Below are 12,380 nucleotides of genomic sequence, written 5' to 3' on the forward strand. Positions count from 1 at the left end.
TGAGCACGCTTGGTGTTGATGAGGCGTTAACGCGATGAATGTAACATTTTTCCAAGGTATTTTGGGGATTGTTGAGCTATCACGGAGCAAAAGTTGACCGGATAAAATCGGAGGGAATGAAATCAGCTATAACTACATATAATTTCCTCTCGTCACTACAACCCCAATGGGAGGGGAAGGGGGAGGGTAGCAGCCTTTTCGTCATTCCTCGCTTGAAATGCAATCCCGACTTACCTTGCTCCTCGATTGGGAACCTCAATTCGGGGGATTGAACTCGGAGCTCTTCTGACGATGGCAGCGACTTCATAGCGTACGGCTGCATGCGTCGCACGTGTTACGCACCGGATGGAAACAGCTGTCGCCGCGATGGGGCAGGTTCGTACAAGGACGAGCTCATGATTTGTTTCGTAACTTTGGCTAACATTTATTCAACAGCTAACGGGAACAAATAAATTTATATAGAATCTATAACGAAATTCAACAACCGTCAAATGATTTCCGGGCTTATTCGGCTCTGCTAGATAAGCTGGCATATCACATTCGACTCTGGCAACATATGTACAAATTCGTTCCATCCTGAGTGGGGCCAGATGACTCCCCATGCGATGAACTGATTGACTGCTCGACGCGTCGATCGATTTGGTCAGACAGTTACCTTCCGGCGGAGTCTACGATGCAAGGGCGTGCAGCAAAACCAAGCCCCTTCTTGGACTCATCGATTCACGGAATTTTCACAAGAACGCAAGTGCCGTCGTCAAGGTTCGTTGACTGCACAATTGTACAGTGGACGAAGCTCAATCGTCTGTTCCTCGCTCTTGGAATCTTCTCCGATCATGGGTCTTCTCCCGCTTGCCCTGCTTCGCCGATCATCGCTGGCTCGTTTGCTTCGGCAGCGAGCGAACCTTTCGCGCGTCATCACAACCGCAACCAAGAATCGGAATCGTTCAGAGGAAGTCTTTCGGGTATAACAATCTTGTTGTTGGCGCTGTCGTCGTCGTCGCGATCGTCTCGGAAGACACTATCATCGTCATCTAGGCGACGATAATCATAATAATACGATGATCATAATAATAATACGAAGTGGGAATAACGCAAATCGACAACAGTGAAACATTCCATTAAATAACTATAGCACAACATTAAACGGTCCGCTTTCATACATAAAATAGGTTTCCGCACAACATATTTACAAACAACGAACGTTGCGACTAACTACTGACTAAATGACTGACTGACTGACTTACTGACTCACTGACGCACTACTTCACTGAGTGAGTATTGAGCTCACAACATACGGGCCCGGATTAGCCAAAATGGCACACATGACTAGTGGGTTAGTTGAGAGAAGATTCTGGGAAAGAAAGAGCGAGAGAGAGAGAGAAAGGCAGAAAGAAGACAGAGAGATGCAGTGGAGGGACAGATAAACCAAAGCAACCCAGGAGGAGACGATTGAAGACGGAGGGATAGCTCGCGGAAATGGGCATCGCGAAGGGTAGGTACATGCGTGGAAGGATCTCTTGATACAGCCTTCGATGTCGGAGGGTACCGACGATGGAGGAGCAGCCCCGATACGGGGGTCGGAACGATAGGAATAGGATAGCGAGGAAGAGAGAGAGGGGATCGGTTAGAGAAACCAAGAAAATAGGGAGCTTAGACCGATGGTGTAATGCTGAGAGAAACTTCCGAGAAAGAAGAGAACTAGCCCTGAACAGGAACGGCTGAGGGAACTCCACGGAACAATCCGATGGAGGAAGGGCCGAGAACAGGATACGAGTTCACTCCCTGGGAAGGATGAGAATTCGGGATGACTGAATGAGAATCATTCGAGAAGCTGAACCAGAAGCCATCCGGAAAGGAATCCGAGGGGGCAAATGAGCTCGAGTTGACCGCAACTTCCCCTGGCTCGATCGCGGACAGAAGGAAGAACCTCGAGCCCGAGGCAGCCACGCAGCGGAGCAAGGAGAGCCGATTGCGTGCCGAGGATAGTGGTGATAGGCTTCGCCTACCCGGCGTCGGGAAGAAAGGATCATAGGCCACCGAGATAGACAATGGGAAATGCGGGAAAGTTCGGAAAAGAGCTAGATAGAAGACCATTCACCTATTAGTGTGCGGCAGTGTCAGAGCTAGACGGGAGGAAAGTGTTCAAGGAAAGCGTCGAGTGTTATCGAGAAGATAAGGATAGACCAAGAGTTCTAGGGAGGGAGAGGCTTGGCTGAACCCGGACACACGACATACGACGTCAACACACGCACAAATGACGGAACTGGCATCAATTGAATTACTGCTTGCGAGAATGCGAAGAAGACGAGACGCTCTTCTTCGCGGAGCTGGCGGCCGTGTGCAGATCGCCTCCGTACGCGGACGAGAGTCCGCTCGACCCGAGTCCCGAGGACGTGTACGCGGAAGTGTCGATACCGTGACCGTACGAGCTTGAAAGCCCCGTGGCATGTCCGACAACGTGCTGGTTGCCATAGCCGTCCGCGACTCCGATTTGGATGGGCGAAGTGCGGTACCGAATCACGTTCCTGTCGGCTTCCATGATGGGATGGGGTCCGGGGCTGAAAGCGAGATGGGGGTTCTGTTGGTAGTAGTGACTTCCAGCGGCGGTGGCGGCGGCCTCGAGATCGAAGGGCTTGTCGACCATTTTCAGAAGGGACTTCATGACGTCCTCGTTGCTGCTGCTGTAGGATTCGGACGGGGAGGCGGCGAGATCGCCGTTAGCGAGTTGTCCAATCTGGCTCGTCTGGTCGACCACCGAGAAGAGACCGCCGTAACTGTTGCTGGCAGAAGGAGCCGAGCCGTAGTCGGCCTGGGAACCGTAGGAAGCGTATCCTTGGACGCTCGGATATCCAGCGCTAGCGTATGCGGAGCCAGGATATCCTGCGCTGGAGGGGTATCCGTAAGGCGCCTTCGCGTAAGTCGGTCCGGCGTACGAAGGCGAAGCGTAAGATCCGTAGAGGGCACTTGACGTGTGTTGGAGGCCGGGCCGGGGGTACGACGGCCTGCCGTAGCCTCCAGGAGCGGAGTAGGGAGCAGAAGCGACCGGCGAGGCACCGGGAGGAGCCGGTGGGCCGTAAGCCGGCGCCTTCTGGGGCGGTCCACTCGCGGGATATCCTTGTGGTCCGCCGTACGAGTGCGGCGGTGGAGCCACTGCCTGGTTCTGAGTTTGCTCCTCGGGCTTATCCCAACCGAACATGCGACGTGCGCGGTCCCATATAGGACCGGCGTTCGCTTCCTGATGCAGGAGCGCTACACTGATAAGAACCACCACAAACACTTTCATGACTGACTGGCTTGTTTGTTCGAGTCGTTCAGCTGACTCCTGCTCGTCTTACGAATTCAAGTCCACCACTATCGAGCGGCACGTTCACTGTACGAGACGTGGCGGGGCGTCTTCACTTCTTCCTGCTGCGGTCCAACAACTGGTCCGGCAATCCGGTGTGCGGCTCTTTTATAGCTTATTAACGCTAGCGAGGCGAGCTGGTGAGGGAAGGCACACCATCGACTTCTTCTTCTCCGTCGACGTCGTCGTCGTCTTTGACGTTGAAGACGTCGACGGCACCGTTTTCTCCTCCTGATTTTCTCCCCCTTTGCCTGGCTAGCGTCCGGTGTGGAAGGGGCACTGAATGATTCGGCTCCGAATCCTGGCGGTCGGCCGGGCGGCCGGCAGGCTGGCGTCTTGCCTCAATGAGCGTAACGGCTTCAGCGCATTCCGATCAACGGAATTTCGCGGCGGATGTCGTCTATACGTGTCTGTCTGTATATCCGTTCCGGCCAATGTTGACATCGTTATAAGCGTCGATGTCGGTAGCCAGACGGAGTCGAGAACAACAAAAATAATTTCGTATGCACATCCGATGCCTAACAAGACTAGAATTAGCGGGCTCTGCGATTTGATGCATTCGCCCGGGCCGCCCGTCGTGGCGGATGGCTGCCTATGCTCTATGCGAGCCGGTCTTTTCGTAGATTCCTCTGAGGAGAACCTCGTTGCACTCGAATGGAAAACTCTCGACGGTGAATATCATGGCTTGCGATATCCCTCCCGGTGGGTGGGCAGCAGGAGAGGGGGGCTCGAGAGGTGGCAGTAGGTCTCCGGCACGTTCGGACCAGTTCTAGTGTAGGTCGATAAGTTGTCGACGTTTTGGGTAAGTGTTCATGTCATTGGTAAACGTTCGTCATCGCCAGCATTGTAATCGTATCATTTTTGGTCGGTTTGTTTCCCCACGTAATCACTCCGTGATCTAGTTTCTCACCGCAGGCACGCAAGGGGGAAATCATAATCACTTCGAATTCACCGGCTGATTCTGTTCGAATGAATGAGTGAATGGACGGATGGATGAATAGATGGACGGACGGACCGGTGGACGTGCTGGAGACAGAGATGCTGTTGGAGTCTGATCGGCTCCCTCGATTACAAATTCAAATCTCTCCGATTCCGGACTCGATGGGGCGTAGTCTACGCCCCATCTATCATGTCTGATATTCAAGTCTCTGTCGACGCTGGCATTGAGGCTCCTTCTTCGCGAACATGACAGACAAGCTTCGTTCTTTGGCTCGATATTATTTTGAGTTGAAAACATGCGCTGGTGGGCGAATCTCACTCATTCTCAGCCACTCAGATGCCTCGATCGGCCCACCGGTCGATCAACTCCATGGAAGTTCCGTCATCCCGTTGTTTCGGCGCCAGAGGTGTTCGTTCCTCAACGTTTCCGGGGACTAATCAAATTAAAACTAAGAGTTTAATCCGGGGTACAACTTAGAAAATTACGAACGGCATACCGTTCTCATCGGATATCCGTCGAACAATGCAAATTGCCTCCGACGCGTTCCCATCATGGCGACATTATGCAGGAGCTGAAAACATGCTGATTACGATTTCCCCTTGTCTTCCGGCGGTGAGAACGAAACCAGAATCCAGCAGAGAGTTCGCCTCAGGACATCATGGATCGGAGGTCTGAGTATTGAAGTTCTCCACTCATTCTCGTATTTTCAGAAATTTCACGCGCTCGGTTTCCGAGACGTTTTCTGCATCACATCGTCCGTCTGGGGTCAGCGCCTCGATGTGGACCGGCGGCGTATTTCAAATCAAAAGACAGGAGATCCGCGTGGACAAGCCCTCAGGGAAGCTTGCCGTGGAGAAACTAAACGAAGTGTGGGAACGTGGTAGACGGCGTAGAGGCGCTGACCAGCAACGCGCAGCACTTTTCTACCGGGATTTGCAACACCCGTCATCTCGTCGTGTCGTCAAGGTCGTCAGCGGAACGGTCATGTTCTCTCTCACTCACTCGGTCAGACATAGTGCTCACCACAAATCGTCGGGTCCATGTCCACATGGTGCGTGTCCAGAAGTCGGGAACGATTGTCTGCGTTGTTTTTCCCTTCGAGGAGGAAAATTTGAGTCCTCGAGGGACGATGTGAATTCTCAAATAAGGCCGCCGAGATGAAAACTGCTTCCAGCACTCGCAGCCTTGGTGGTGGAGCGAACTTTCCTGGGATGCGACATTTCTCCGTAAAGTTTTCCGTGGCCCTTTGATTTGATTTCGAAAGTGCCTGAAAAATGAAGCGATAAGCCTGCAGGCGCGGGAGCACCGGAGAATGGGGATGGAACCGAACTAAGAGAAAAAAAAGAGACCGGCATGATTCTCGTCGGGAAACCCCGCATCGCCAGCTTGCCTGAGACTTTCGCGCATGAGTAACATCTTGATATCCGGGAGCATCCAAAATAGATCAGTCGTCCGAAGTACGGAGCTCCTTGTCCAATGATTCTCCTGAGCGAGGGGAGCTTTTGCAAACTCTCCGTCTGATCAAACGCAATTGCGAATCTGACTGCGGAGTATTGCACCGAGTTCAGCGGTCCCCGATCAGGATCCAGAGGTAAGGTGGTGGAGGAGGGCTTGATTAGTCAAGATTCCAAACGCCGTATCGGCTGTTAGAGGCACAATACTGACTACCCTTACTTTATTTGTTTATGTTCCATCCTAGCCTCCTTCCGCAGTCTCTCGCTTATTCATAGAAACACACTGCGTGGTGAATGCTAGATTCGGCCGTATAATTCGTCCCAAGAGCTGATGTGCCGACAATAGATGTATAAACGATCCGAAAAGTATAATCCACAGCAGCGGTGTCGATAAGACAACGGTGTGCAAACGGCTGCTGATGGGAGATCCGCTGGCGGATATTTGTGCACGAAGCAATCATTTCAGATGCCAGGGAGATTTGAAACCCGTCTCGTTTCACAGATTGAGTTACGGTGGCTTCCGTGGAGCTGTGGACGATATTCTTTGATTAATGGCTGCCGATCGCTAGATTAATTCTCTGGCACTGCATTTCGATTGGAAGATCGAAATTTCGATCGAACTTTCGATCGATTGTGTACGATTTGGATTCTCCTTTTGTTCCCCGGATCCCTTACGAACAAAAAGAAGTAAAGGAAGAAGTGTTCGCCCCGATTGACTGACTCCTGACCCGAATTCGGGTACGGACGATTCTGACTTACGCTCAATTCGAGCGCCGCGCCGCTTGGTGTACGCGAAGAGATGAGACGAGCTCATCTCTAGTGCCTTGTGCCTAATTAGTGGCCGATGCGGAGGAGGTAGAATATGGAGGGGAACGTTATGCAAAAGTGCTCAGAGCCATTTCAGAGAGCCAAGAGAGCGGGAAAACACGAAGACATTCCGCAGACGCCCACACTCGATAGTGGAGCAACCATCGCCTGGAAAAGGTCGCACACGGTCCGACCCTCTCTAGGCCGCTAGCTGTCCCTCTGACAAGGTTCCATCGAATATCCGGAGCTCGAATGGATGGGCGAATCGTTTAAACGAGAGACGTAGATGGATGCACGAGAGCGATAGAATCGATTCCCACAGACCCCGATTTCGCAATTCGGAGACGAAAAAAGGGATCTGTCGCCGACAGAGTTGGCCGGAGTAGTTGAAATCCGGTAACGAGGGTGAAACTTGCGCGAAGCGGTCGACTGCGATATTTGTAGTACGAACGCTAATGCCAAGGTACACACAGACTCGGCATCGAAACTCCATAGTCGGAAACAAACACACTCGTACCCGCTAATCTCGGAAGGCACAAGCTTTCACCAAGAGCGATCAGACATCGCAAACATTCCGCCGCCCACTTCTCGTGCGCCCTCGTTTCTGCCCTAGCATTTTCTAAGTAGCGTTAGGGACGCGCTATCTGCATAAGACGAGCTTTTACGAATCCATCGGCTCCATTTATTTTGCTCGATTTGGTTCAAGATTCTGCGACACCTTCCAGATGTCTTCCATCTTCAGCCTGCTGGACGATTCGGAAATGCCGCTGGCTCACGCATCGATCCCGAATCCGTATTCAAACATTCAGCAAGCACTGGCTGTCGATGGCAGCAGCAACAACGATGCTACGGTAGCAGCAGCGAAGGATCTGAAATGCATGAAAAATTCGAAGCGGAATTCATGGGGCGCCGGATCGTTTGGGTCATATATCCTGGGTACGCTCCAGGGCCTTCCCATCATTTCCCTTGGGAACATGGTCGCTGTTATGAAGCATCTTGCTTGATGCGAGTGGCCATCTCGGTAGAGATCGTGCTCGTATCAAGATTTCGTATTTATTACTCAGTTCTCCAAAACTATTTCCATCGTACATATCTCGAGTCGTGGCCCATGGCAGATCAGCTGATCATTCGCACTGCTCGATGATCCTTTTTTTGTGTCTCTCACGTTCCCGGTCCGTCCGTCCGTCCGTCCGACCTACCAATTGGCTTTTCCCTAGGAACGAGCGCTGTCGAGCGACTGAATGACGCAACGGCTGAGATGTTCTTCTCGAGTGAAACAACTCACTTCAAGGCTGCTCGCTCAAGGAGAGAAAAGAGGGCTGAAGCTCTGGACTGTGATCGGATTCTCACAATTGCACGCCCGCTTGCGTGTCCGACTAGCTACTCGATCTGAAGGCACGTGCACCGCATCGATTTTGGACACTTGTTGAAGGTGTGGCGGGCTCATCGAGCGGACGGATGATTGCCCCACGCACTGTGAACGCGACGATTGCTGCATGGGAATGGATCGTTTAGCGATGGCACGTCGTGATTCCTGACGTTTAGTGGTCGCAACGATCGACGGTAAGACGGACGGACGGCAGGACTGACTCACTGACTGACTGAGTCGAGCCCGATTGCCGACGGGATCGATCGTACCGATGAGGGTCAGCATCAAGTATTTGGAAGGAGCGATGCGATCGTCTGTATTGTCTTCTCGGAGCCGTTAGACGATTATTTGTTGCTTTTTCAGCCAGCTCGGCTCTACGTGAGAGTGGTTGCCGTACGCGCGCACAGGGCGGCTTTTTAGTCAGTCAGTCATTCAATCTAGCGGTTAACTTTTCTATCGCGCCGTCGCTTAATGCGATAGGTTCGCTGACCGAAGGCCCGGCCGGCAGACTGTCCCGCTGTCGGGCTGATAGTGACACCGAAAACCGGTCTGATGAGGGCTTCTCGGACGCTCCTCGTTTCTCGAGTCCTGTGATCAATGCGACTGAAGACATACAAGTGTTTCATTATTCCTCTCTTGAAGATGCGGTCGAGGAGACACTCCGGAAGCCTAACTCAGATCGAACAGCTCAGTCGAGAAAACAAGAGCCACTTGCTAGGCTCAAGTAACGAGCAATAATCCAGTCGACTTGAAAGGAAAGGATTGTAGACGAATCGAGATGTGTCACTCGTTTAATACCAATTTACGGATGTCTTGGGCGGCCATCGGCGGTTGAGTATCTTCGTTTCATGGTTCTGTGATCGTCGACGGTCGGTAGTAGAACAGTAGCGAGCGATTCTGTTCCCAAGCTTATGTCGGCGGTAGCAGAAGCGATGATGGTCCGCTGCATCGCTGTGTAACTTTCTTCTTCTTCGGGGCTTTTCCTGGTTCGGTAAGCCGTGGAGTTATTTGCTCCGTTTTCGTTGAAAGACAAAATGGGCAACAAACCCCGTTTTGTTGTTTCTCGTTTTTGCGTGTGAATCAGATTTTCCGAATTTCCTGCCGATGATGCCGTCGCTGATCTTACTGTTGGTGAAACTAAGTGCTCAAAATCGGTGAAACTAAGGGAACTCTCATTGTTATTGCTCTTATTATTGTAGATATTTGTATCGGCAGAGGCTCCCGCGCCAGCAGCAGCAGCACTGGCAGTAGTCGTGGTGATTACTGTAGTATTCACGGCTGTGGCGCGGCCGAGGTTTGGAAGCGCCGTTTAGAAACTCATTAATCAAACGGAAGTCGGTACATCTAGTTTCATTTCCTTCATTCTTCCGTTCGTTCCTTCGTTCGTTCCTTCGCGCATCCTTTCTGGAGCGCTCCGACCTGCATCCGTAGGATTACGGTGCAGTAACTGTGCAATGACATCTGAAGAAATCGAGCCCGTAAATATTATCATTCATCACATACTCTAGGGGAATGCCTCTCGCAGTTGTTCCCTTCATCCTACGTCCCTATTTTATCGTCCCGGTTCCATTCGGCTCTGGATAGGCACCGATAAGCGGTTTCCTTGGAGAAGCCGATATCCGTTGATGACAAGTTCACAAATCGTCCCGTAGCTGATTCTCAGACGGCTGGAGGGTAGCGGAATCAAACCGATATTGGATCATGAAGAAATAGAAGCTGAAGGTGAAATTTTGGGGAACTTTTTCCACCGATGGTCTTCCGCATCTCGTATCAGGCAAAGACGGCCAAAGTGGCGACGACAACAACGTAGAAGCGGCAGAATGTCAAATTTTTCTTCGAATTCTCGCTCGTTGCCCGCGTCAACCGTGGCAGCAACACGTAGCTCCTCTTTCCCGGACCCAAATGTAAGAAATCGTTATGTAACGATCGTCGTGATGCGCAATGAAAATTGCGCCGATTTTATGACCACTAGACTACAAGACACACAACAACAAGCACCCACAGCGTGGCTGCATAGTTTGTAATGGAGATGCGGAGTTTTCCGTATTGGTTCCCAAGCAATAATCGGAATCTCGTTGCGGTTCTTTTGCCTTCTCGGAGGATTAGCTGTTTATAAGTTGAGCGATAAGAATGGACAGAAGCGTTCCTGGAGAGAGAACGAGATGGATCCTGATCGGTTAGAGCGACAAAGACTAATTTTGTCCAGGATCTATCGTACCTGGGTATTCCTCCGCTGCATCTCCGTGATTTGTAATAATTAGAGTTTCCGCTTCTTTCCCCTACAGCTGCGCGCATCGAATCAACAGTCTGAGATCACTCGGTAGCGAAACTCCATTCAATGTTTTCCCCCTTTGAGGTGAAGTATTTGAGCTTCGAAAGGGAACGGAATGTTACTTCCCCGATGCGACCTCTCCCGCACCCGATTTTCTAAGCATCGTCGGGGAACGAATCGAAAATATACCTAGTTTGATTTGGGACGCTCGCCCAAGATGAAATGTCCGCTATCAAGATCTAGAAGCACTTTGCCGAGCAACCGCACGATCAGAAGCGAAAGACGAGAAGAAGTACCAAGCTGAAAGCCGACGCCGCCACCGTTCGTCCGTCCGTGAAGAACGCTTTTAAAAATGTTTATAAAGGAAAAATTGAAAGATATAACGAAGCCAGCAGAGAAATCGCTCCACATACGGAAGCGATCATCAAGCTGCGACAGTAGTTGTCATTTTTCTTCGAGCAGACCACGGCTTCTCCGCCTAAAACGAGATAATTGCATTCGATAAGTACGAATAGCGGCGACGAATTTCGTCTTGGGACCGGAAAGCGCACAAGACTTTCTCCTTTTTGAAATGCCCTCCGTGCCGTTCCGTTCGATTGATAACTCAATGGAAGCTCGTTCCTGGGAAGTGTATCATCTCGCCTTCAGTGCAAATTTTTTTCTTCTCGCTTCCCGCTAGACAGCCTGATCCCAACTTCCGCCTGCTGGGAGACTCCCGATTACTTCTCAATGATATAATTTCCTGACGCTCCATGTGAATCCATGCTTTCGGAAACTTCAACAAAGGGTGGACAGGTTCTACTCGAAATTCGTTCCCGAATGATGAATAGGCGCGAAGAATTAGGAGGAGCAGGGAGGGAAGATGGCTTTCTCCGAGTTTTTCGACCCGACAGTGTCGAAATCGATTCCGCGTTTTGTTTGCTGACGCTCCATTATCAGCGAGCTGATTGTCGAGAAGCCACTGCCTGGTCCAATTCATTTTCCCGAATACTGTGTACTGCTGTCGGAATAGCCGAAAGTCCGGCTCATGTCAAGGAAAGATACGATTTTTCTTCGTCATTATCGCTCGAAGAGCTCCGTTTTGGCTCGTGACTCCGCGCGTGATTCGACGGACGGGTTGTCAGCGAGCGGATTGGGTCGGCAAATCCACTTCCCACGGAGAAGAATCAAAATTGTTTTTCTCGCCCCGATCTTGATAATAAGGTCGGGATACCGATCTGATTGGGCATGCGGTCTCGACATCCCTCATCGCGCGCCGGAGTATACCGTGGGAAAAACCTCACCGGCCAGAAAGCCCGCTTTCTGGGACTCGTGAAGACCGACTCTCGCTGATGTGAGTCGGAGAAAAACTGAATGAACTCCCCGATTCCGGAGGCAATGATAGGAAGCTACATCCAATAGGTTCCAATGGCTGCGAAAACAAGCGTAGGACATGGAGTGCTGCTCTTGGAACAACTCCACTTTCTCGGAGAACAAGCAATAGTCCTTGTTTCCGGTCAGTCTCGAGGGTTCGCCAATGACTTGCCGAGACAACGAACCGAAAACAGCAGGTTCAGGGCGCTGGCAGCTGGGAATCAGTGTGAGATGATAGAGGCCCGCCACAAGTGCTCGGATTGCGATGCGGCGAAGAGACAATCTACCAGGCGGTCATTTTCAAAGTGAACCGATGCTTCACGTCAGTCCGAGCGCCGCACCGCTTTCGCATCAACAAGCGACTTGAGAACTTCTTCGGTCGTCGAATAGAAGCGTTCCAGGTCGGTGATTGGAAAATATGTCATTCGTGCGCCAGCCAGTATTGAATCGAAAACAGCCGATGGCCGTGCAATTTGGGATATTTTCGTGTATTGAATATCGATCCGGCAGGAATCCGCTGCTCGTTGTTGTCTCCGTGGCGTCTCCCGCCACCGGTCAAGATGGTTCAAGTTGAGACGTTTCACGTTTTTGATGCGGCTCTCCTTGCTCACTTAGTGGGTGGATATCTTCGCCACTCGAAATCCGAATTGAGCGTAGAAGATCCCCGAGAAAGACTAGGTAGTTTGAAATTCATATTATCTTCACGAAACAAACTAGCTTCCAGTGAAGTAGCGGTGCCATGGCCGGCACTGGAACCGATGTGAAAACTCCCCTGGTGGTGGCATCGTTGCCGCGGCGGCATGAGGCGCAGCGACCGTCCGGCGGCAGAAGAAGCGAGCTTC

General features: G+C 51.4%; 1 protein-coding gene across 1 annotated transcript; it reads right to left on the reverse strand.

Annotated features, from left to right (window-relative positions):
• Positions 1-2,278: 2,278 nt before the first annotated feature.
• LOC108864896 (spidroin-2-like) lies at positions 2,279-3,283 on the reverse strand. Its single transcript, XM_018641336.1, has one exon. It carries the CDS (start codon positions 3,281-3,283, stop codon positions 2,279-2,281), a length of 1,005 nt encoding a protein of 334 aa, XP_018496852.1.
• Positions 3,284-12,380: the final 9,097 nt, after the last annotated feature.

The sequence above is a fragment of the Galendromus occidentalis genome, unplaced genomic scaffold (genome assembly GCF_000255335.2).
Source record: "Galendromus occidentalis unplaced genomic scaffold, Mocc_1.1 scf7180000077529, whole genome shotgun sequence".
In the NCBI taxonomy this organism is placed as follows: Eukaryota; Metazoa; Arthropoda; class Arachnida; order Mesostigmata; family Phytoseiidae; genus Galendromus; species Galendromus occidentalis.